The sequence below is a fragment of the Pholis gunnellus genome (assembly GCF_910591455.1).
Source record: "Pholis gunnellus genome assembly, chromosome: 10".
Taxonomy (NCBI): Eukaryota; Metazoa; Chordata; class Actinopteri; order Perciformes; family Pholidae; genus Pholis; species Pholis gunnellus.
This window is the reverse complement of record NC_136537.1, coordinates 20,090,847-20,117,033: the sequence shown is the minus strand read 5'-3', so window position 1 is coordinate 20,117,033 and position 26,187 is coordinate 20,090,847. Positions and strand designations below refer to the sequence as shown.

The window sequence follows — 26,187 nt, the reverse complement described above, 5'->3', positions numbered from 1 at the left end:
CACACTGTCCATATTTTAGATTAGAGCTGAATAGTCATAAACAACACACACATTCGAGAAAGAGCACAGAATCATCATCACACACAGTGGAAATTTCCCTCAATAAACGTTCACAGACAACACACACAGAGCCCAACCAGTTGCTGTGTGGGCTGGCAGCATATTTCCCATAGCTAACTGCCTTCCTGTCTCCCGTCTGTCGGTCCGTCCCAAGGCTGAATGTTTGATTTTATCAGCACAGTCCATCTTTGTTCTGTTCTGATGCTTACAATAGCTGGAACAGACCTGTTTTTCAAATGCACGCACAGATTAATGAATGCGCTGAGTCACGGAGGCAGTGTTTTGTTAAAACTTAGTCACAGGGGGGAACATCACGAAGCCGAATCATACTTTAAAAGAGGAGCTGCTCAGTGTCATAGCGGTGAAAAGCTTCTTTTTACAACAAAATTGGGATGACGTTTTTAAATCCCAGAGGCACAACTTGTATTGAACACAAACAGGGAAATGTGTTTTACTTGTGCCACCTTACCTCCGTAATCCATCCAAGTGTTTCTAATATTTGCCACGAGGAAGAACTGTTTGGTACTTCCTTAATGTGTAGTCATATTTAGTTTTCCGTGCGAGTCACAAACATTTTTAGTAAGCCTGGTCACAGCTGAAATCAAATCCCCTCAATGCTATTATCCCCACCCCTCCTTGAAAACCCCCCCTTTAAAGCCTCAGTGGCCCAAGAGCCATTTCAGTGTCCAGACGGCAGGAGAGAGATGAGGAGCGGAGAATGGCAGAATGAGATGTGTCCCGGGACTAATGAGAAACCTGTCACCTCCTTCAACAATAATCTACGTCTTTAAATAGAAGAAACAAAGAATGACAGCAACACCTGTGGGCCAAACTGCAAAAAATACACACCCACCTTTTACTCTCTTTACATAACAGCTGTAACACTAATGTAACATGTGTCACATTTACTCATTGAGTCGTCCTCCTGCTCTTCACTACAACTCATTTATTCCAGAGTCATGTGAAAGCCACCGCAGCTTTGATTTTCTGACAGACTCAACACAAACGCTTTGGTGTTGTAAACGCATGTTTAGAGCCCTAAATCAAACTGTAGCATTAGTTATGATGACCACAATGAAACCCAACCGTTTCGGTTTGGGAGTTTCGCTTTGACTTTAAAGGGTTGGAGAGATAAGTCGGATAATCATTAACTCATATAAATGAATGTAAAGAATGACCTCATTGTTTCCTTGGTAGTTGCGGTGTAAGCTTTATGAGTGGTAATGTGCAGAGGGGCTCACTTCAATATTTAACTGTGCTGGATTTCTACCATTTAAGTAAAAGTACAAAAGCTCAGTCTCCTAACAGTCACAAGAAAGTGAAACATGATGATGTGTGTCGTTTCTAAACGCACTTGTTTGTGTCAGATTCCTATTCTTGCCTTTTCATGTCTCTTGCTCTGCTCTTAAGTTTCTAACTTCCATTCATGAAAACTGTCAAATTAATGGTGAATTCTTGCTGCTGCTTTGCTCCCAGGATTCATTTGAGTCTGGCGCCGCCCTGGAGGAGAGCTCGGGGATGGACCTGGATGCAGAGGCCGTCAGAGACGCTGAGAACAACATCAACACTGCCAGGTGAGCTGGGTTTGCTTTCAAAACGTTGAGTTGAGTTTCACCTTAACTCAAGAATATACGACCAAAGTTATCAGAGTGAGATCGAAGTATCATGGCCAGTATTTCAGGAGATCAAGGAACATGTGAGGCTTCATCTGGACAGGGTAGATAGACGTGTGAGTTACTGCACAGGTAGCTTGGTGCCTCGTGAGGAGAGGACTTCCTTCTTTCCCGGAGAGGAATGTATTTCTTTAACACGTGCAGTGATGTGGCATTGCTCTGATCACTTGAAACCTCACATTTACAAATCACTTGGACATGCTGTCTCAGCTGAAGCTCGTTTTTACACTGAAACAGACCTTTACTATCTCTGTCTCTCTCTCTCTCTCTCACACACAACACATAACTGTACTCTCTTGTAGTCTGACCCGCCTCCAGCTTCTGATTGTTAACAAGCACACTTAATGTACTGTGGTTGGTGTGTCACGCGGCGTTTAACTGTAAAAAATAGTCGAGGCAGCCAATGATTAAATGCTGTTTCACATCTATTCAGAGGGAAAAGGGTAAAAGTTACTCAGCAGGATAAAACATTCGATCGACACAGTGTTGATTTTAGTTGTAACAAATGTGAGATTCTCCAACAGTTGAAGCTTTGACTCCTCCTCAAATAGGGTTGAAGGATTATGACTAAAGTACTTTGGGATCTCCAGATTCATCATCATTAAATTGTTCTCATATTTCCTGTCTCCGATTATTCCAGGCAGGACAATCAACCCTGTGACAAGATGGAGCAGACTCAGACTGACACCATAAGCTGTGTAAGTAGCAATAAGTGGGAATATGTGTGTGCTGGCACTAAAATGATTTTTGTGTTACTGTATCTGTCCTTCCTTCGTTCACTTTTAATTCATTTTTCTCTACTTTTGTACCTTCATCTTGAATGTCTTTCTTTTTTCCTTCATTCCCTAATTTGTTTCTTTATTCTCTCGCTCTCTCTTTCTCCTGCTCCAGGATTCGGACTCATGCCGCTGTGATCAGAACGCCAACACCAGCAAGACCAACAGGAACCACCTGCCGCCATGCCAAGCTAACTCTGGCCACAACCCCCACCTCCAACTCTTCCCCGACAGCCAATGGGAAGGTAGGAGATACAGCGTCCAGTCAGTGGATTACAGAAGTAACAGTTGCACAGTAAAGCAGACCCATCCCATGGTTCTCTACTTTAATGTGATTCATTTATTTATGGATCTACCAAACACTGAAAGTGAGAAGTCCAATATGGTTCAAAACATTTCTCCATGTGGGCAAAATGCAGTTATTTTGCCATATTCGCTAATCATTTAAGAGTAAAAGTCAGTTATATACATTAATGTTATTGTCTTTTTAAAAAGCTCTTAAACTTATCTGAGAATATTTAGCAAAATGTACTCCAGGGCATCACAAAATTAAACATATTTTAAGATTCAAATTCATGTCTGTTTTGGTGAAGATTTGTTAACAAAAATATTAAACCAAATTCGCTCAATTTGCTAAAAGAAAACTTTGTGAATTGTTGTCTACAATTCTGTTAAATATGGAGTATTACTAAAGTTAAACTTCATTGACTGAATGAAAGTTGGAGAGTGAAGTTGTAATGAATGATTGACCTCACTGCTCCTCGTCTCTGCTGTCTCTCTGTCCCTTCTTCTCCTTCGTCTTCTTGGTCTTCTTCTTCTTCTTCTCTCCTTCCTCCCTCTTGTCCTCCTTCCATCCAAACAGTGTCACCCCCCTCCCATCTCCACCTCCCTCCCATAGACTTCTCATGTATGCATCTGCAAAAAGAAGGCCACGGTGAGTAGTTTAATGTCCACCAGCCCACCTGCTTTCCTTTCATCCGTTCGCATTGATTTTTCTAATACGGATGCTTCGATCAGGATTTTTTGGGGGCCGATCACAGGGTCTATTTGAAGCCTTCTTTTGATCGTTTAACATTATTTATTCATTTAACTATTCACATTGTAGTATTAACATTCAGATAGGACAAAGTCTCATGAGTATGTGCAACATATTCCACTCTCTCATTAGCTCCTTTTATACAAAGAATCCTGCAATACTGCAGTAAAGAAGACCCCTTATTACACCGGCTTTCCTTTTTTTTACACTGAACCAAACAAAGCCGGGACGTCTGCGTTGGCGTCTGGTGTGTGTGTGTGTGTGTGTGTGTGTGTGTAGCTCCACCATTCTGGCACTTCCTTTTTACACAGACGTCGATTCGGCTCTTTGCCACCTCCGCTGCTGAATTAGCGGCACGGATGCCGCCCCCCCATTCCATGTTCGGACCTTTTATGAAGAAGCGAGGCGGAATAACAGTCTGAGTACAGACTGTGTAAAATGGGCTTTAGAGACACAACTCAGGTGAAGCCATTTTAGCGGTTAGTCATCCGACGAGCTCCTCTGATCGGCCTTTATAAAGACTAATCAAACTACTCGGAACGAATATCGTCCGATAACGATCGGGGGGCAGATTGATCAGAGCAGCCTTCATTTGTTATGGTGGTTGCTCGCTGGTTTGGATTGGAAACTTTATTAATATATTATTACTCTATATAGTATATTTAGATTTGCTTTGTGTGATCGTAAGTAGATCCTCGCATGTGAAACACTCTTCTAACAAAGCTGCTGGACTCCTTTTCTTCCTCTCCTCTTTGCTCTTACCTCTTTGCGACAGGGTCACTTGCCGCATTGATCCGGACACCTTTCCTCTCTGAAAAACCCTTTTTCCCTGACTCACTTTCTCACCTCTGTCTCGTTATCTCCTTGACTCCTCCTTCCCCTCTTTTTTCCCCTCTGACTCAGCTCATTAGCATAGCGCTGACAGTCAAGACACCTTTAACCAGACAGAGAGTGACTCAGCAGGGCATCGAAGGAGAAAATGAATGTGTTGTTTCATTCTCCCATGCAGCTTTTGTGTGTTGTTAATATTACATTAATCCCTCCTTTTTCCCCCGACGTCTGCTGACGTGCTCTGACTCTTTGTTTCTGTCCTCCTCTCTCCAGACCCCGTCCCCGCTTTCAAACCCTGGCAGGACGACAGCGAGAGCGGCGAGGCTCAGCTCTCCCCGCTGGCCGGCCGCATGGTTACTCTCCCTCCTCTGCTGCTGGAGGAGGATGGCGAGGAGGGCGTGGGGGAGGGAGGGCAGGAAGCCTCCCCCTCCTCCTCCCGCTCCCACCCTCACCTCCTGGCGCGACGCTTTCTCGACTTCGGAGCGCACGGTGCCCAGCGATTCCTGCAGCAAGACCCGGACGCCACCTCACCCACCAAAGCACAGAGGTACGATGAGGCGCGGACATCCCGTTGCAGCTTACTCACTACGAGCTAGTTTCTGTTTGAAACCCAGGATTGTGTTTGATTTCATTCACCTTCATGTATCCTCTGTCACTCCAGGCCGCGGCGAGCATCGTTTGGCTCCAAAGAGGCGATGAGAGGAGGCGATTCAGTGACCCATCAACTCACCAAGAAACTTCAGCACCTGAAGAAGAAAATTAAGCAATTTGAAGAGCAATTTGAGAAGGAAAGGAACTATAAGGTACATAGATACAGATTTGTGTACTGTTGAGCAGGAATATGACTCAGCTATTTTTTTTTAAGTGCTAAAACGCAAACCGAAAAAGCTAATTTAAAAATCCTGCACACTTACTCTATTCACAACATTTCAGTCCTTAGACCGTCATCCTCCTGCTCCTCCTCCCTCCTTTCTCCCCCTCTCCTCCTCTCTTTATATATGCACTACAAGCTTAATTTTTAAGACTGTCAGTAAGACTCTTTTATATACAAACATCAGCTAAGTGCTTAAATTGTTTTATATTCTGCGTCAGTGTCCTGAACGTTCCAGTGAAGCACTAACTCTCTTCTCTCTGCAGCCCTCTCACGGAGACAAGGCAGCTAACCCCAAAGTCCTCAAATGGATGACCGACCTCACAAAGATCCGCAGGCAGATTAAAGGTAGAACAACTAGCTCTAATTCCTGTGAACGTGCATTTGTGTGCGTGTGTGTGTGCGTGTGTGTGTGTGTGTGCGCGTGTGTGTGTGTGTGTGTGCGTGTGTGTGTGTGCGCGCGTGTGTGTGTGTGTGTGTGTGTGTGTGTGTCGGGGTTAGAGTGTCTGTGTGCCATCCTGTTCCATGCTGGACAGCTTGACCCCCCCCCACTCCTAACCTCTGACCTTTGTAACAACATTGCATGCGTGCTGATCTAACATCAACACATGCAGACACGCACATGCCAGGGGGTTGACGTGGCTCTCACATGCGTGGCTCCCACCCTCCAGTGTGCTGATGCGTCCTTGTGAACCCACATTCATTACCTCTGCAGTGAATTCAGTGAGGTGAAACGATGGATAAGGCTTTTAAGTTGTGCATAAACAGATGCATAACATTTGCAAATATCTAGGAACCTTGATTTGATTAAACATCTACTTTTTGATCAGATTCTAGGCTGCACATTTTTGTGTTTTGATAAACTTGGTGTTCCTTGAAGCACAGTGTGTAAAACACGACATATCTGATGTTTCTAAATAGTTTTCCAAACTGTGACGAGTCTCTTGTGCATTGTTTCGCCAAACTGAACCAACCCCATGACACTCGCCCACCCTCTCTATGTGAGGTGACGGCTCTCCTTGTCGGAGAACGCATTGGCCGAAACATTTCTCTCTCTCTCTCTCTCTCTCTCTCTCTCTCTGTTTCAAATCAAAATTGAAAAACAACAATAACGCGAGCACCCGCTCTCCACTTTCCTCCCTCCTCCTCCTATCGCCCAACCGACCGATTGATTGATTGATTGACTGATCGGCCAACCAGGACGCCAGCACCACCTTTTACCCAGAAGCACGCTGAGGCACCAGGCTTTGCTCCATTCATACAGACGCCACCATGCTCCCTCCTCCCCTTCCCCCCCCCTCCTCCTCTATCTGCTCACCCCCCCATCACACACTCACCCCCCCGCTCCACCCGTACTCAGGCCTGAGCTCTAGACCGTATCACCTCAGTAAGTACCAACCCCTCAGTAAGTAGACATTACATACACGACTGACAGTCACAATGAGGCGGCATTGTGAGAGCGTCTTGCTTCTTTTGTTTTGGTGTATTTCCTGTTGAAACCGCATGTTGGGACGAAAAGTGGGAAGTAACTTGAGGAAGAGAACAGAGTTTTTTCTGCTTGACTATTTGCTGACTGACAGAAATCTGTGTTTGTTTAGTTCTACTATCACTGTATTCTTATGCTTTTGCACCGGACACGTTGACACAAGGTGACGCTTTATCTTGAGATAATATCCAGCAGTTAGCAGTACGACTGTCTATAACCGTCAGACCGACTCAGAGGCTTATGAAAGTCTTGTTTTTTCTCTACAGCCAGATGCTGTTAGACAAATGTTGAGGAAAATGTTTTAGCTTGTTGTGTTTGCGTTTTGACTGGGCTCGGTGTTTGTGTTGTTGTTGTTCCGGGTGTGTGTGTGTGTGTGCGTGTGTGTGTGTCATTCTCCTCATACTGTGACTGGCCGACTTTAACCACCCCAGCTGTCCGTCAGACTCCTGCATGTCTGATCATCCAGTGAAAAATGCTTTATGTGCCGTCTGATGATTTGTGTTTTTCTCCCCGTTCTTGTCCTGGTTCCTTCCTCCGTACTCTACCCTCTCTATCTCCTCCCCGTTTGTTTCCCTCCTCCTCCTCTTCCTCTTCCTCCCTCATCACTGTCTTCCTCCTTCCCCAGATGCCAAACACCGCGCAGAGAGCGAGCTCGGCCCCCTGACTCGTCCTCGGAGCAACACCTTACCCAAGAGCTTCGGCTCCACGCTGGACCAAGGCGCTCACGATGCAGCGGGAGAGATGAAGGGCCAGGGCCCCACCAGGGAGGAAACACTGGAGCTGATCCAGCACAGGGTCAAAGGGAAGAAGCAGGAGGACGGCTGGCCTGATGACATCAAGGTTCGCAGCAGATACTTATTATCAGGGACTGAATCGGGACACAATTATCATCATTATCATTATCACGTAGACATCACATAAAAACATGTAAGAGTGTTGATACATCGCTATAACCTGATGTGTCTGTCTCTGTAGAAGATGACCAAGGAGCAGTTGTCCTGTGAGAAGACGGTCCTTCAGAAGAACCTGCTGCACTATGAGGGCCTGCATGGTCGACCAGTAAGTTACCAAACACCCTACATCCTGTGAAGCTGAAACACACATTTAAACTTGTCGTAACCTGTTTATTTCTCTCTCTCTCTCTCTCTCTCTCTCTCTCTCTCTCTCTCTCTCTCTCTCTCTCTCTCTCTCTTCTCTCAGGTGACCAGAGAGGAGCGTCTGGTGGTGAAGCCTCTCTACGATCGCTACAGACTGGTCAAACAGATGCTCACCAGAATCAGCATCACACCTATCACAGTACGTGCACATAAACACATCATCTATTACACTATGTTAGCTACTATATCTTGTTATTTTATTGTAATATAATGTACAACTAGCACTTGTACTTGTACTGTAATAAATCTGCTTGAGTTTCAGCTAGGTGTACGAGTATATATTAAAATAATAACTCATTCTTGTTCATGTCATTCTTGCTTTACTGCATATTAAACCAGTGCGCACACACACACACACACACACACATACTTCCATTAATCTCCCCTCTCTCCCCCAGGTGTCCCCCTCCAGTAAGAGAAGAAGTCAGACCCTCCAACCAATCATCGAGGGCGAAACCGCTCATTTCTGGGAGGAGATCAAAGAGGAGGAAGAGGAGGAGCAGAAAGAAAGAGAAGGAGGAGGAGAAGGAGGAGGAGGAGGAGGAGGAGAAGAAGACAACAGGGAAGAGGAGCGGGAGGAGGAGGAAGAAGAGGAGGACGAGGAGGAGGAAGGAGAGAGCAGCGGTGGGGAGATGCAGAGCTCTGAGGTCATCATGGCCGTCGATCTTGTGACCTCGTCTGAAGGATCAGCGAGGAGCCAGAACCTTCCCGACAGGCAGAGCGACTGTCCAATGAGAGCCAAGATGGAGGAGGGGTCGGGGAAGCTGGCGCTTGACCTGCGGCTGTCCAGCTCCAACGCCTCATCCATGTAAGAGCACACACACACACAAACACACACAAACACACACACACAACCTCTAGCTCAGGTTTGTACATCCAGGACTCATACCTGGTCATGATCCTGACAACTGATCGCTCACACCCCCACAGCTCACTTCCTGCCCTACTTGTCTCTCTGGACTCTTAATTTATGGTTCAAGAGCCAAATGACTGCACATATTTAAGCACTTATGTGCCTCAGTCAGTGTAGAAACGAGACAGCGACTATTATTTAAAAGCATCTCAGAGGTTTTAATATCGTGACAGCATGTGTAACTACGTTCTCACGCATCCCGTCGTCCTCCAGGCCAGAGCTGCTGGAACAGCTGTGGAAGGCCAGAGCAGAGAAGAAGAAGCTGAGGAAGACCATCCGAGAGTTTGAAGAAGATTTTTATCAGCATAATGGAAGGTAGGTGGAAGACACGCTCACTCACATTCCCGCTTCAACATAATCCAGACTGTCTGCATAAGGATTTCAATGTAGCTGGCGTAAACATTTGGGCTTTATTTTCATTCATGTGTCACCATAGATTCCTACACAGATGACAGATTAAGTGAGTTGTGAGTTCAATTTCTGCTGTAATGTGGCAAGAAGCTTGTCACACTACATGTTGAACCACAACCAATTATAGCTAACAGCCTGTCACAACCTGTGCCAGAAATGTCGTCTACTGTGGTCCAAAGCATCTCGGAGGATAAAGCTGAAATAATTCTACTGCTGGGGCTTTGCAGGGCATCCTGGTTGCAGGGTCTTCCACTATGAGACACTATACAGGATAAATTACAAATGTCCCTTATCCGCTATTGTGTATTCTGACCCCGTCTGGAGAGAGCTGATAAATGTTCAGTGAGACGGCCTCGGAGCAGCCCAGCAGAGACCGTTTGAGGTTCACTCATCGGTAGCTGCCGGGGTCGCGAAAGTAAGCATGTGTCATTTAGAGAGCTCACTCTCCTCTGTCTCCCTCCTCGGCTGTAGAAATGTGCAGAAGGAGGACCGGGTGCCGATGCTGGAGGAGTACAGGGAGTACAAGAGGATCAAGGCCAAACTCCGTCTGCTGGAAGTCCTCATCAGCAAACAGGATTCCTCCAAATCCATCTAGACCCGCCCTCCTCAGACACCAGCTGTCACCGCACACATCAGCCTCTCGTCACTGCTGCGAGGACCCGCCCAGGATGTCCATCAGTCTTGTCAGACGTCACCACACCTGGGGGAGGGTGGAGCAGACACATCGCATGACTTGCCATGGAATCAGGAGACTCAGACTTCATGATCTCCACTTGGTTTGCTGCATTTATGTCATGGAGAAAATCAAGAGTGGCAGTACGATATGTAACTTGTATGTAAACATTGTTTGTATTTACAGGAGCATTTTTGATGGGGGTCTCCAGTCGTTGATGGTTATTTTAACTAAAGCAACCAGAGTTTTGGTTCTTGGGGTCCGAGTTTCTGGTAGTACTTCCCAATGCCATAGAAACGTATCTACTAGCACCGATAATCCTTAATTGAGTTAACAGCTGTTGGTAGTATTCGGATTCTTTCTGACCAGTAAAGAAATGCATCTAGTAGTAAGTAAATCTCAAATGGTTTTAAATACTTTATCGGTCTACTTTTACAAATCTTTACAAAGAAAAAGTAAAGACGAATGTGCTAAAAGGACTTTTAGCTGCTGTTTTTTTGTTTTAGCTCCTGACCGTTTGGTCCTGGGACTATTTCTCTGAAAAGCGTTGAAGCGTTGACGGATCTTTGAGCAGATTTTAAGCATTTTGATCACAAAATCATTACATTTGTTTGATAAATGTAATGATCATTTATATGCGACTACAGATATTTTCTTTGTTGGTATTTTCAGAATTCAGTAATGTAGGCGTCTTTGCTAAAAGTTGAACTAACCACTTTTAAAAGGTGACACGAGAAGCCTTTGTTTGCTCCTATTTTCCCGTGACATGAATGCAGCATCACCAGTTAACCTCAAATCACTCCCGTCAGCCACAGCTGATCCTCTGCTGCCTCGACTGCATTTCATCTAAAAAAACATGGCCGCAAAATATGGAGGAAAAGGAATCGTCGTCACTGTTCGTCTTCATCACCAACTCAAGACTTTTCACTCGTCTTCTGAGAGAAAGAAAAACCACATTTGGACTTTTTAATTTCAGGACTGTTTCTTTTTGTCTTTGTTCTTTGTGTGTGTTTTTTTAGTTTTTCCTTCATGCGGAGGAATCTTACTGGACAGCTCGAGGACTGGCATTTTAGACGCTCTTCACTCCCGACGCGTGTTCTTTCTGTGGGACGTCGTCCTGTCTCTCGCTTCAGTGAGTCGCAGCTTGTTGAAGCGGCCCCGATCGAGGCGATCGCTTGTTTTATTCTGTCAGTAAAACTTCATTCAACATCCTGGATGCTTCACGCCCTTCTGACTGATTTTAAAACTCATTCACAAGTTTCAAAACAAGTTTGTTTCGTGTTCTTTTGTTTCAAAAAAAAAAAAAAAAGTGTATACATACATGTTTGTGAGACACTGCTGTTCACATTTTTTTGCTCGGATGAAAAAGAATGTGTTGTATTCCAAGAAAAAAAAATGATGTATTCACGCTCGGTGTGATCTTAGAGCTGTTTGTGAACGTCTGAGTGTCCTTTTCATTTGTTTCTATCGTACAGCATTTATTTTGATCTATTTTGGCAATATTTGTCAAATAAGATGTACACACGGTTGGCAACTTTGAACTTTGTCTCCTATGAGCTTCTCGTGTGAAAGCACTGCTTTTAAGTCGTCTTAAGCTTTAGTTTTGAGGACGAATGCTCGTGATTTTGAGATTTCTGATGGCACTTAAAGGCACCAGTTGACTGAAGATGCTCATATGAAACGGTTGATTTTTTTTTTTAGGATGTAGGTGAATACAATTGTTGCAGAAATCCTCCAGACATTTCTGTACCGTGTCTTTCTCTTTTGTTTTTCACTTGTTCAGTTTGCTGCATGGGGGTATGGCATGTCCTGAGGGATTATGGGTAATAAATGCTGTGGAGAGGAGCCAGTATCTGGTCATCGTTGCTGCAGTTTCTTTGAAACCAAAGGCATGTTGGCTACAGGAAGCGGTAGCCTGACCATGTCTGGTATCAGCGCAGCCAGACGGAGAGTTTCCTGAATATCACTATGACTGTTACTGAGTAACTAATTTATCTCTGGTGGTCCTTGATGTTTGCTTGTATTGTATCGATGAGGTGCCAACACTGCCAGCACTGATTTTAAAATGCAGAGAACGACCTTTGTCTGTGGTTAACTGATCCTTTGTCTTAACTGGTTGAGTCAGAGCTGAGGGTTTGATTAGCACGTTAGCACGATGTCCACGAGGCCGAGGAGGGAGACCCGAGTTTCAAATCCTCGGCTGCGTTTCTCTTTGGTGGAAGTTTCAGTCGCAGTGTACTTTCATTTCCTGCTGGCAGGTGAAATGAGGGCAGGTGAGGAGGCCTGACTCCTCCTCGGCCCTGCTGTCTGGCACCAGACGGAGGTCATGATGTCGTAGCGTGATTTGAAATGCGGGACGGAGAAATTTCCAACCAACGCTAAGCTTTAGCTGTTGAGCTAGTCAAACGTTTCAGCAGGCGTTCTATTATCAGAACCTCTTTGGCTCGTTACCTGTGAGATGTTTAAGGCCAATAAGACAAAGTAGTGCTTTTCTTTCACGAATCGATGTACATTTCCCTGCCAGAATCAAAGTTTGATTGCAGTCTTTTTTGTCAGTCAGTGGACGGCGGATGTGATGGTTTGAAATCAAAGTTTTCGAACGAGCCGAGGGTTTTTGTGTCTGTGAGTGCGGGGGGAGGGAGCGGCGTGTTCGTCAGGACGGTAAAGTTTATGGGGTTGATGTAAAAAGATGTTATTTGCACAGCATTCACAGAATGCAGCCCGTCTGTGTTTCTTTTCATTTGTTATTTCTAAAAATTAAGCACTACTTCTATACAAATATAAATATATAGTGTACATACAAAAAAAAAAAAATACCACCCGAAGGAATGAATGTCAGGATTGTTTAAATTATTTCAAACATTATGTTTGGCCCCCTTTGGTTCATTATATTTGTGATGCCCTGAGAATGTGTTTTTTTTTTTTATCATTATAAATATTGCTATAACTATCATAACCATTATTTTGTGTGATAATGACAATAATAATCCTTTTGTATCTACTCACAAACTGTAAAACCAGCTGTAGACGTTAGTCTGGCACTGTGTGTGTGCTAATCAAACATGAACCTGCTCTGTTTCCTACATTTATTTTTGTCGCTCTGTGTAATATAAGCTAATATAGAAGCAGTACTGTAGTAAGCTTGCATGGCAAAAGAGAACATAATAGTATGAATAACATGATGTATTGTTTATATTATTTGTGCCATGAAGAAGCAGCAATAATAAAAGTTTTGCGTGGAGCTTTTACAGTATCGGGTCATGGGGTAATGTGCGGGATTGATTTTGTGTGTGTGAATAATTGAGGTACAATACTATTTTTTTTTTGTTTTTGTTTTCAGCCGAACACACACATTGTCACAAACTCTGCTCGAACAGTGTGTTTGTACCACTGTTGTCAGCATAATGTTCATGTTGGCGCTGCTGAAAAACCAAAATAAGAGTAACATTTTAAGGTGAATAGGGATTGAAAAGCCAGCCAGATGTGTCGTATCTGAAAACATTTCAGTATTTATCATCATTCAAAAAGTAGAAACAATCCATCACAAATCTCTGAAGGGCTTTTTCTTTTTTGTCAAACAAGGTGAGCAGTTGGTTTGTTTGGCGCCTCAGTTTCTTTAAAACAAACTTTGTTTTACATTGTGCCTGCAACAGAGTGGTCAAATTCACGTTGTAAACTGTAATGTATTTCGTCTCCGTGGGTGTACCGTCTGTTTCATGTCACCCCTACCCATCCGACATGCATGGTTGTTTCTCACATCTGGAATTCACAGCAGACGTTTCTGTCGAAGACGTCTCACAGGCCATAGCGCCGCTCAGAAAACAGACGCGGTGAGAAATATTTGACTGTAAAGTCTCTAATTTTCGACTCTTTAAATCTCTTTTAAGGACAAATAGTCACGTTACTTACAGATGCTATCGAGACGGTTAGAAATAAGATACTTTGCGACGTCTTTGATGTTGAATTTTGCTGTGAATTCCTTTGACCAGAGAGGTTTCTTCCTCCTGCAGGTCGTTCACAGGTAATTCTGTGTTTTATCACATCAATATATTGTATGCGTGTATGTATCTATAAATGTTTTCTTACTTTGTGAATGCTTTTTGTTCTGTTTTTTTTTTTTTCCTTCATTAACAAAAAGGCTGAGGAAATACAATCGGTAACAAACATTTACACGTGGAAAATAAAATTTACAAGCTTGCCACATCAGTTCTCTTGATTCTTAAGTCTTAAATGAATCTGTTGACAGTGTGGTGTAAAGAGACCTGGTTAAAACGTACCAAATGACGAACGAGAGCAATTTTTACAGAGATGTATTATTTGCATGATATAGTGGTATAACGTGTGATGATAAATATTATACTTGAGACCGAGGGGGTCTGAACGGTCTCAAAAAGTATAAAATGTTGATAATTAAGACCCTTAAAACAACTTAAACGCCATTTTGTAGCTTGTGGTCGAATCATAAAGACACACATAGTCTGCTCCTGATTCAGTTTTATATATCTCAGTCGTCGTGGAGTCGAGCCACGTTTCCATCCTGACGGGCAGCTATGAACGGATGCAGACGTTTAAAGTCGAAAAACAGTCAAAAAAGTCATTCAATCAGGAGAGACTTCATTAGAATTTCACAATAATTTATTACACATTGTACAAATGTGAATAGTGCAACGTCTTTGGCGATTGGACTCCATCCTGAAGGAAGACAATCGATGTTGATGAAGGGAGTTGCTGCGGAGTTATAAACAGCATAGTATAGGATGTCGAAAAAAGTCATGAAAAAGTCAGTGTACCATGTCGAAAAGTCATAACTTTACTTAAGTTACTTTATTTTTAAAGTTGCTTTTTTAGTTACTTTACTTTTAAAGTTACTTTTTTAGTTACTTTACATTTTTAGTTACTTTTTTAGTGACTTTACTTTTAAAGTTACTTTTTTAGTTACTTTACTTTTTTAGTTACTTTTAAAGTTACTTTACTTTTAAAGTTACTTTTTTAGTTACTTTACTTTTAAAGTTACTTTTTTAGTTACTTTACTTTTTTAGTTACTTTTTTAGTTACTTTACTTTTAAAGTTACTTTTTTAGTTACTTTACTTTTAAAGTTACTTTTTTAGTTACTTTACTTTTTTAGTTACTTTTAAAGTTACTTTACTTTTAAAGTTACTTTTTTAGTTACTTTACTTTTAAAGTTACTTTTTTAGTTACTTTACTTTTTTAGTTGCTTTTTTAGTTACTTTACTTTTAAAGTTACTTTTTTAGTTACTTTACTTTTTTAGTTACTTTTAAAGTTACTTTACTTTTAAAGTTACTTTTTTAGTTACTTTACTTTTAAAGTTACTTTTTTAGTTACTTTACTTTTTTAGTTACTTTTTTAGTTACTTTACTTTTTTAGTTACTTTTTTAGTTACTTTACTTTTTTAGTTACTTTTTTAGTTACTTTACTTTTAAAGTTACTTTTTTAGTTACTTTACTTTTTTAGTTACTTTTAAAGTTACTTTACTTTTAAAGTTACTTTTTTAGTTACTTTACTTTTAAAGTTACTTTTTTAGTTACTTTACTTTTTTAGTTACTTTTTTAGTTACTTTACTTTTAAAGTTACTTTTTTAGTTACTTTACTTTTTTAGTTACTTTTTTAGTTACTTTACTTTTAAAGTTACTTTTTTAGTTACTTTACTTTTTTAGTTACTTTTAAAGTTACTTTACTTTTTTAGTTACTTTACTTTTAAAGTTACTTTTTGTTACTTTACTTTTAAAGTTACTTTTTTAGTTACTTTATTTTTATTTGAAAAACTTTTATTCCGTATCCCTGTAGTTTTGATTCAGAGTAAGCACTGCATTAATTACAACACCTTGCACATTTGGAAAACCAAAACTACACATATCTTTAATTTCAACCAACATATAAACAGTACAGTGCACTACCTTACAGGTTTGGCGAATAGAAGTCTGTGTTCAGTGCATAATGTGCATGGCATGGGAGAAGATACATTCATCACCAGGTTGACCACAGCTGGCCGCTTCACTCCTCTGTGTCGGAGCTGTCTGCTGCATCGGTGTTGTGGGTCAGCATGTAGTTGTCGATGGAGGGGCAGTTGTGGATGGAGTAACGCAGACGCTCAGCGAGGATGACCTGGCTCGTGTAAGGGGGCAGGCGAAACAGGAAGAAGCAGGTCTGTGCAGTAGGGAGGCCGTTGACGGGCTGTAGGACATGATAGGGGGAAAAAGTTTAGTAGTTTGTACTATTGATATGTTTGCCCTCGTCAACAGGCTCGTTATTTCCGTTAGCGATGACGTCTGTATTAAAATACACTTTCATGTTCTTATATGCATAATATAAAAACAATAAAGGAAAATATTTAAATTGCAGTAATTACTATTTACAAAAGGCATTTTCTTTTAAAAGGAACTTTTACAACTTCAGTACCTATAAATAAATCAAACTATATGCAGGTCAGGTGCAGTAGTACAAAAAGGCTTTGATATCAGGAGAGTAAGGTGACAGTTTTACAGCAGGACAGAAAGGCGGGATAAGGCCTGATGAACATTAGGTAGCCTGGAGGAGTTCACCAATGAGGAGCGAGTGCTTTTCCTCCGTTTCGTCTCTGGCCGGTCCAGGTTGCCTTCCAATCCAGCTGATATCACGCAGAAGTTCCAAATCATCAAGGTTGATAGGGTGAGGTCATCGCTAACGGAAATAACGAGCCTGTTGACGAGGGCAAACATATCAATAGTACAAACTACTAAACTTTTTCCCCCTATCATGTCCTACAGCCCGTCAACGGCCTCCCTACTGCACAGACCTGCTTCTTCCTGTTTCGCCTGCCCCCTTACACGAGCCAGGTCATCCTCGCTGAGCGTCTGCGTTACTCCATCCACAACTGCCCCTCCATCGACAACTACATGCTGACCCACAACACCGACGCAGCAGACAGCTCCGACACAGAGGAGTGAAGCGGCCAGCTGTGGTCAACCTGGTGATGAATGTATCTTCTCCCATGCCATGCACATTATGCACTGAACACTACCCTCTATTCGCCAAACCTGTAAGGTAGTGTACTGTACTGTTTATATGTTGGTTGAAATTAAAGATATGTGTAGTTTTGGTTTTCCAAATGTGCAAGGTGTTGTAATTAATGCAGTGCTTACTCTGAATCAACACTACAGGGATACGGAATAAAAGTTTTTCAAATAAAAATAAAGTAACTAAAAAAGTAACTTTAAAAGTAAAGTAACTAAAAAAGTAACTTTAAAAGTAAAGTAACTAAAAAAGTAAAGTAACTTTAAAAGTAACTAAAAAAGTAAAGTAACTAAAAAAGTAACTTTAAAAGTAAAGTAACTAAAAAAGTAACTAAAAAAGTAAAGTAACTAAAAAAGTAACTTTAAAAGTAAAGTAACTAAAAAAGTAACTTTAAAAGTAAAGTAACTTTAAAAGTAACTAAAAAAGTAAAGTAACTAAAAAAGTAACTTTAAAAGTAAAGTAACTAAAAAAGTAACTAAAAAAGTAAAGTAACTAAAAAAGTAACTAAAAAAGTAAAGTAACTAAAAAAGTAACTTTAAAAGTAAAGTAACTAAAAAAGTAACTTTAAAAGTAAAGTAACTAAAAAAGTAACTTTAAAAGTAAAGTAACTTTAAAAGTAACTAAAAAAGAAAAGTAACTAAAAAAGTAACTTTAAAAGTAAAGTAACTAAAAAAGCAACTTTAAAAATAAAGTAACTTAAGTAAAGTTATGACTTTTCGACATGGTACACTGACTTTTTCATGACTTTTTTCGACATCCTATACTATGCTGTTTATAACTCCGCAGCAACTCCCTTCATCAACATCGATTGTCTTCCTTCAGGATGGAGTCCAATCGCCAAAGACGTTGCACTATTCACATTTGTACAATGTGTAATAAATTATTGTGAAATTCTAATGAAGTCTCTCCTGATTGAATGACTTTTTTGACTGTTTTTCGACTTTAACCCCAGTAGAACAAACTGAAAAAACACAATTGGGTTTCATCATTAAATTCTTTTCTTTACTGCATTTGCACATAATTCACTGAACACACGGAAGTCCAGAAGCATCCAATACATAAACTGACCGATGAAAACAAGGTAAAAACAATACGTCTGTAATAAAATACACTTTCATGTTCTTATATGCATAATATAAAAACAATAAGCGAGTGCTTTTCCTCCGTTTCGTCTCTGGCCGGTCCAGGTTGCCTTCCAATCCAGCTGATATCACGCAGAAGTTCCAAATCATCAAGGTTGATAGGGTGAGGTCATCGCTAACGGAAATAACGAGCCTGTTGACGAGGGCAAACATATCAATAGTACAAACTACTAAACTTTTTCCCCCTATCATGTCCTACAGCCCGTCAACGGCCTCCCTACTGCACAGACCTGCTTCTTCCTGTTTCGCCTGCCCCCTTACACGAGCCAGGTCATCCTCGCTGAGCGTCTACGTTACTCCATCCACAACTGCCCCTCCATCGACAACTACATGCTGACCCACAACACCGACGCAGCAGACAGCTCCGACACAGAGGAGTGAAGCGGCCAGCTGTGGTCAACCTGGTGATGAATGTATCTTCTCCCATGCCATGCACATTATGCACTGAACACAGACTTCTATTCGCCAAACCTGTAAGGTAGTGTACTGTACTGTTTATATGTTGGTTGAAATTAAAGATATGTGTAGTTTTGGTTTTCCAAATGTGCAAGGTGTTGTAATTAATGCAGTGCTTACTCTGAATCAACACTACAGGGATACGGAATAAAAGTTTTTCAAATAAAAATAAAGTAACTAAAAAAGTAACTTTAAAAGTAAAGTAACTAAAAAAGTAACTTTAAAAGTAAAGTAACTAAAAAAGTAAAGTAACTTTAAAAGTAACTAAAAAAGTAAAGTAACTAAAAAAGTAACTTTAAAAGTAAAGTAACTAAAAAAAGTAACTTTAAAAGTAAAGTAACTAAAAAAGTAACTTTAAAAGTAAAGTAACTAAAAAAGTAACTTTAAAAGTAAAGTAACTTTAAAAGTAACTAAAAAAGTAAAGTAACTAAAAAAGTAACTTTAAAAGTAAAGTAACTAAAAAAGTAACTAAAAAAGTAAAGTAACTAAAAAAGTAACTAAAAAAGTAAAGTAACTAAAAAAGTAACTTTAAAAGTAAAGTAACTAAAAAAGTAACTTTAAAAGTAAAGTAACTTTAAAAGTAACTAAAAAAGTAAAGTAACTAAAAAAGTAACTTTAAAAGTAAAGTAACTAAAAAAGCAACTTTAAAAATAAAGTAACTTAAGTAAAGTTATGACTTTTCGACATGGTACACTGACTTTTTCATGACTTTTTTCGACATCCTATACTATGCTGTTTATAACTCCGCAGCAACTCCCTTCATCAACATCGATTGTCTTCCTTCAGGATGGAGTCCAATCGCCAAAGACGTTGCACTATTCACATTTGTACAATGTGTAATAAATTATTGTGAAATTCTAATGAAGTCTCTCCTGATTGAATGACTTTTTTGACTGTTTTTCGACTTTAACCCCAGTAGAACAAACTGAAAAAACACAATTGGGTTTCATCATTAAATTCTTTTCTTTACTGCATTTGCACATAATTCACTGAACACACGGAAGTCCAGAAGCATCCAATACATAAACTGACCGATGAAAACAAGGTAAAAACAATACGTCTGTAATAAAATACACTTTCATGTTCTTATATGCATAATATAAAAACAATAAGCGAGTGCTTTTCCTCCGTTTCGTCTCTGGCCGGTCCAGGTTGCCTTCCAATCCAGCTGATATCACGCAGAAGTTCCAAATCATCAAGGTTGATAGGGTGAGGTCATCGCTAACGGAAATAACGAGCCTGTTGACGAGGGCAAACATATCAATAGTACAAACTACTAAACTTTTTCCCCCTATCATGTCCTACAGCCCGTCAACGGCCTCCCTACTGCACAGACCTGCTTCTTCCTGTTTCGCCTGCCCCCTTACACGAGCCAGGTCATCCTCGCTGAGCGTCTGCGTTACTCCATCCACAACTGCCCCTCCATCGACAACTACATGCTGACCCACAACACCGACGCAGCAGACAGCTCCGACACAGAGGAGTGAAGCGGCCAGCTGTGGTCAACCTGGTGATGAATGTATCTTCTCCCATGCCATGCACATTATGCACTGAACACAGACTTCTATTCGCCAAACCTGTAAGGTAGTGTACTGTACTGTTTATATGTTGGTTGAAATTAAAGATATGTGTAGTTTTGGTTTTCCAAATGTGCAAGGTGTTGTAATTAATGCAGTGCTTACTCTGAATCAACACTACAGGGATACGGAATAAAAGTTTTTCAAATAAAAATAAAGTAACTAAAAAAGTAACTTTAAAAGTAAAGTAACTAAAAAAGTAACTTTAAAAGTAAAGTAACTTTAAAAGTAACTAAAAAAGTAAAGTAACTAAAAAAGTAACTTTAAAAGTAAAGTAACTAAAAAAGTAACTAAAAAAGTAAAGTAACTAAAAAAGTAACTAAAAAAGTAAAGTAACTAAAAAAGTAACTTTAAAAGTAAAGTAACTAAAAAAGTAACTTTAAAAGTAAAGTAACTTTAAAAGTAACTAAAAAAGTAAAGTAACTAAAAAAGTAACTTTAAAAGTAAAGTAACTAAAAAAGCAACTTTAAAAATAAAGTAACTTAAGTAAAGTTATGACTTTTCGACATGGTACACTGACTTTTTCATGACTTTTTTCGACATCCTATACTATGCTGTTTATAACTCCGCAGCAACTCCCTTCATCAACATCGATTGTCTTCCTTCAGGATGGAGTCCAATCGCCAAAGACGTTGCACTATTCACATTTGTACAATGTGTAATAAATTATTGTGAAATTCTAATGAAGTCTCTCCTGATTGAATGACTTTTTTGACTGTTTTTCGACTTTAACCCCAGTAGAACAAACTGAAAAAACACAATTGGGTTTCATCATTAAATTCTTTTCTTTACTGCATTTGCACATAATTCACTGAACACACGGAAGTCCAGAAGCATCCAATACATAAACTGACCGATGAAAACAAGGTAAAAACAATACGTCTGTAATAAAATACACTTTCATGTTCTTATATGCATAATATAAAAACAATAAGCGAGTGCTTTTCCTCCGTTTCGTCTCTGGCCGGTCCAGGTTGCCTTCCAATCCAGCTGATATCACGCAGAAGTTCCAAATCATCAAGGTTGATAGGGTGAGGTCATCGCTAACGGAAATAACGAGCCTGTTGACGAGGGCAAACATATCAATAGTACAAACTACTAAACTTTTTCCCCCTATCATGTCCTACAGCCCGTCAACGGCCTCCCTACTGCACAGACCTGCTTCTTCCTGTTTCGCCTGCCCCCTTACACGAGCCAGGTCATCCTCGCTGAGCGTCTGCGTTACTCCATCCACAACTGCCCCTCCATCGACAACTACATGCTGACCCACAACACCGACGCAGCAGACAGCTCCGACACAGAGGAGTGAAGCGGCCAGCTGTGGTCAACCTGGTGATGAATGTATCTTCTCCCATGCCATGCACATTATGCACTGAACACAGACTTCTATTCGCCAAACCTGTAAGGTAGTGTACTGTACTGTTTATATGTTGGTTGAAATTAAAGATATGTGTAGTTTTGGTTTTCCAAATGTGCAAGGTGTTGTAATTAATGCAGTGCTTACTCTGAATCAACACTACAGGGATACGGAATAAAAGTTTTTCAAATAAAAATAAAGTAACTAAAAAAGTAACTTTAAAAGTAAAGTAACTAAAAAAGTAACTTTAAAAGTAAAGTAACTAAAAAAGTAAAGTAACTTTAAAAGTAACTAAAAAAGTAAAGTAACTAAAAAAGTAACTTTAAAAGTAAAGTAACTAAAAAAAGTAACTAAAAAAGTAAAGTAACTAAAAAAGTAACTTTAAAAGTAAAGTAACTAAAAAAGTAACTTTAAAAGTAAAGTAACTTTAAAAGTAACTAAAAAAGTAAAGTAACTAAAAAAGTAACTTTAAAAGTAAAGTAACTAAAAAAGTAACTAAAAAAGTAAAGTAACTAAAAAAGTAACTAAAAAAGTAAAGTAACTAAAAAAGTAACTTTAAAAGTAAAGTAACTAAAAAAGTAACTAAAAAAGTAAAGTAACTAAAAAAGTAACTTTAAAAGTAAAGTAACTAAAAAAGTAACTAAAAAAGTAAAGTTACTTTTTTAGTTACTTTACTTTTAAAGTTACTTTTTTAGTTACTTTACTTTTAAAGTTACTTTTTTAGTTACTTTACTTTTAAAGTTACTTTTTTAGTTACTTTAGTTACTTTACTTTTAAAGTTACTTTTTTAGTTACTTTACTTTTAAAGTTACTTTTTTAGTTACTTTACTTTTTTAGTTACTTTTAAAGTTACTTTACTTTTAAAGTTACTTTTTTAGTTACTTTACTTTTAAAGTTACTTTTTTAGTTACTTTACTTTTTTAGTTACTCTCAAAGTTACTTTACTTTTAAAGTTACTTTTTTAGTTACTTTACTTTTTTAGTTACTTCTTTAGTTACTTTACTTTTAAAGTTACTTTTTTAGTTACTTTACTTTTAAAGTTACTTTTTTAGTTACTTTACTTTTTTAGTTACTTTACTTTTTTAGTTACTTTACTTTTTTAGTTACTTTTTTAGTTACTTTACTTTTTTAGTTACTTTTTTAGTTACTTTTCTTTTAAAGTTACTTTTAAAGTTACTTTACTTTTTTAGTTACTTTTTTAGTTTTTTCATGGTACAGTTGTGACCCTGATTTGTCTTTTCTCCATCATTTCACTGGGTGGATGTAGGATGTACTGTATCAGGATCAAGTGTCACAGCCACCGCAGACTGCTGGACCCTCTCAAACTGCTTCTTCATCTGTTCACAATCGCCACAAGTACATTATTTACCTCTGAGATGTAGTACATTAGAAAGTAGCTTAAAGTGCAAATATACAAATAAAGTATCTAAAAATTGTACTTAAATACAGTACTTGACTAAATGTAAAATCCAAAAGACATCCACTTAAAAGTTTCTTTGTATTTATTCTGTTGAGGATTTGTTCACTTTATTCAGGCTATAAAACTGTCTGCAGAGACGAGGACAATACAAAACGTTTGCTTCCTGTTCCTGAGTACATTGTTTTTGATGACTCATCAGTCTTGAAGGCAGGTTATGCAGTTATTATAATTAATTAGATTACATTAGATAATATCAATCAGTGGCTTAATGTCTGTGTGTTGGAGTAGTAGAAAAACATTTACAGACAAATAGAAAGAGCCCATTGATCATAATGTGAAAAATCAGTAAAGTATACACTGTAAATCACCAATAATATAGATTTGTTACATTAAATGAAAGAGCCTCTCTGTAGAAAATCAAGTGTTCGTTCTACCCGGCATGATTGACAGGAGAGATGATCAGAGGAGCAGAGTTTTTATCACCATCATTATTACATGGACTAAAGTACGGGTAGAGTTTCTCAGCGAAGCAGCAGCCAGTGAAGGAGTAGATAAGAGCTGCAGCATCAACGTCATAAAAGGAGACCAGACCCTCCTCGTAATCCACAAACACCCCCACCTTCTCAGGCTGAGACTTCAGAGAGAGACTGACTGATGGGTCAGCGTGAGCCTTGTACTCATTCTCATTCCTCAACCATATCGTCCAGTAACCTTTCTGAGGCGTCAGTGTGATGTCTTCCTTCCTGTCGATCGACTCTCTGGCCACTCCTACCGTCCACTTAGGCTTCCCTTTAACCTCAACCTGGTAGTAAAATCTTCCTGAAGAGAAACTCTGCTTTGCTAATACATTAGCATAAGTATCAAATCTCTTTGGATTGTCTGGAAGATTCTTCTTCACGTCACCGCATTTAACTTGTTTTCCGTCATCGGACAGGATGAGATACGGATTTGCTGTATCGGGATCAAGTGTCACATCCACTGCAGACTGCTGGACCCTCTTCAGCTCGGCCTCAAACAGCTTCTTCATCTGTTCGCTGAGCGTCTCCTCCAGCTGATTCACAGCTCTCGCCAGAGTCCCCTCATATGAAGGCGGACTGACTCGGACTCCTGTCCAGTCCTTGGTGGGTGGAGCAGTGTTCAGGGTCCTGAAGCTCTGGAGGAGGTGGAGGTGGTCTTCAGAGCGTGAGAGCTGAACCACCTCGGTGCTTCTCTTCTTCAGCTCAGAGATTTCCTGTTCCAGCTCTTCGATGAAGCCTTCCGCCTGTTTCTCTGTCTTTCTCTGCTTCTCTTTGATCGTGTCGATGAGCTCGGCCTGGCTTCTCTCGACAGACTCCTTCAGAGCGGTGAAGACCTGAACGCCATCTGCTATCTCTCTGTCTGCATCTTCCTCACAGAGGACCACCGATTGTTTGATCTCCTGAATCTTCAGTCGTCTCTTCTGGAGCATCTGCTGAATTTCAGCCTCAGTTTCCTCCAGTTCGGCTTTCTTTCCTTCACATTCTTCTTCCAGAGGAACAAGATCGTGCGTCTTGTGGCCTGAATAAGTGCAGAGCACGCAGACACACATCTGGTCGGTCTTACAGAACAGCTCCAGCAGTTTATCGTGCTTCGTACACATCCTGCCTTCCAGGTTCTCCACAGGGTCGATCAGCTGATGTCTTTTCAGACCCGACATTGTCAGATGAGGCTCCAGGTGAGTCTCACAGTAGGAGGCCAGACACACCAGGCAGGAGTTCAGGGCCTTCAGTTTGGTTCCAGTGCAGACGTCACAGGGCACTTCTCCTGGTTTGGCAGCTTGTTGCTCTGAGCTGCTGCTGCTGGCTTTCTGTTGAGCCGACTGTCTGAACCGAGCAGCCATCTCAGAGATGAAAGTGTTGACCTGCAGCTCAGGTCTAGAGTTGAACACCTTTTTACAGTTGGGACACCGAGACCGGACATTAACGTTCCAGTGTTCAGTGATGCAGTTCTTACAGAAGTTGTGTCCACATGGTGTGCTGACTGGATCGGTGAACACATCCAGACAGATGGAGCACAGAAACTGATCTTCAGTCAGCAGACAGCTGGCAGCAGACATGTCTACACACTCTGGGGACACAAAGTGTGAAAAAACAAAACCGTTATTACATCTTTAGGAGCCGCAACAGCGTGTGTCAGGTACCGTTTTCACATTGTGGGTCTCTGTGTGTGTGTCATCATGGTAACATGTGGTCCTGGAGACACCTACTGCAGAGGGAACCATTACAGAAGAGGGTTTGAGTACTTTAGGATAGAATAATACTGCGACCCTGCTGCTTATATATTATTAGAGTGAATTTATATCAATTACAATTCCACTTTTACATTGAACACATTACTATTTACTGTGACATATTTGGACCTCAGTTTGAATTTGAGTTGAACTTCCTGTCCGAGTCGAGCTGAATATTATCAGCAGCTGTTCTCTGTGCTTGGACAGTCCAAAGGGAGTAGCAGCTAGGCTAGTTAGCTTCTAGCAGTGTATCTGCTGTTACTTTGTTCTTTGTTCTGGATCCTGGTTTGAACTCACTTTTGACCAAATATTGAGTGTGTTTGTAGAACAGTTTACTCACCAGGGTGTGTCAGAGACTCTGCAGGATTCACGTGAATGTTTCTTTAGAGAGAAACAGAAAGTCTTGTCTCGACTGTCGCTCAGACTAACTTTCACTTTCACTTCAGGAAAAGTGACTCTGCAGCTCTCCTCTTTCAGAGTTGCTCCGCCTCTTTGACAAATACCCTGAATATTCAAACATGAGTTTGACTTTTTCCTTCTTATTCCTTTATTGTGCGCGTGTTTTAAATGTTAAATCTGAAATACTGTATGTTTTTCTATTTACACATTTTAAAGGTGTGTGTGTATTTTTTTTTAAACATCCTGCTGCTGCTGTCTTGGCTATATTAAATATTGATGCGATTTACCTGGTTAAATAAAGGTATGAAAAAAATAATAAAATAAATAATTTCTTGCATTTAGGAACTATAGGAAATACATTCCTTTCATTTGTCTTCGAACGTAATATTCAGTGATTCCCATTTTAGTAGCTACTTTAGATGTAAAGGTTTTTACAAATAGCACAGGTGTTACTATTATCAATAATTATATCTACAATCCATTTTAGTGAACCCGTTTCTGATGATTATAAGTTATAAGTCACACCTAAGATTGTCATAAAATACTGCTGGCCAAACTAAAACAGTAAAGGAGACTGAGATTAAAGATGTAATAATACAACATAATTGAGATTATCTATATAATCTGAGGAAATTCTTAAAAAACATCTGCCAGTCATAATGAAATGACTAAATTGTATATAGAATAT

At 40.0% G+C, this 26,187-nt stretch overlaps 2 protein-coding genes across 2 annotated transcripts in view; one reads left to right on the top strand and one right to left on the bottom strand.

The window, feature by feature from the left end:
- Positions 1-14,083, top strand: part of fam13b (family with sequence similarity 13 member B) — a 63,473-nt gene extending 49,390 nt beyond the window's left edge. The window contains 15 exon segments of the mRNA XM_079167342.1: positions 1,537-1,634; positions 2,374-2,431; positions 2,625-2,754; positions 3,372-3,443; positions 4,650-4,923; positions 5,038-5,179; positions 5,514-5,595; positions 6,448-6,538; positions 6,540-6,634; positions 7,359-7,573; positions 7,709-7,792; positions 7,934-8,029; positions 8,289-8,698; positions 9,017-9,118; positions 9,686-14,083. Coding sequence (XP_079023468.1) covers positions 1,537-1,634; positions 2,374-2,431; positions 2,625-2,754; positions 3,372-3,443; positions 4,650-4,923; positions 5,038-5,179; positions 5,514-5,595; positions 6,448-6,538; positions 6,540-6,634; positions 7,359-7,573; positions 7,709-7,792; positions 7,934-8,029; positions 8,289-8,698; positions 9,017-9,118; positions 9,686-9,809 — 2,073 coding nt within the window. The 3' untranslated portion in view covers positions 9,810-14,083.
- Positions 14,084-22,951: 8,868 nt separating this feature from the next.
- Positions 22,952-25,533, bottom strand: LOC306702099 (E3 ubiquitin-protein ligase TRIM21-like). Its single transcript, XM_079167607.1, has 2 exons — positions 25,441-25,533; positions 22,952-24,937 (listed from the first exon to the last, which is right to left on the bottom strand). The coding sequence occupies exon 2, from the start codon at positions 24,924-24,926 to the stop codon at positions 23,283-23,285; it is 1,644 nt and encodes a 547-aa protein (XP_079023733.1). The 5' UTR covers positions 24,927-24,937; positions 25,441-25,533; the 3' UTR covers positions 22,952-23,282.
- Between the last annotated feature and the right edge of the window lie 654 nt (positions 25,534-26,187).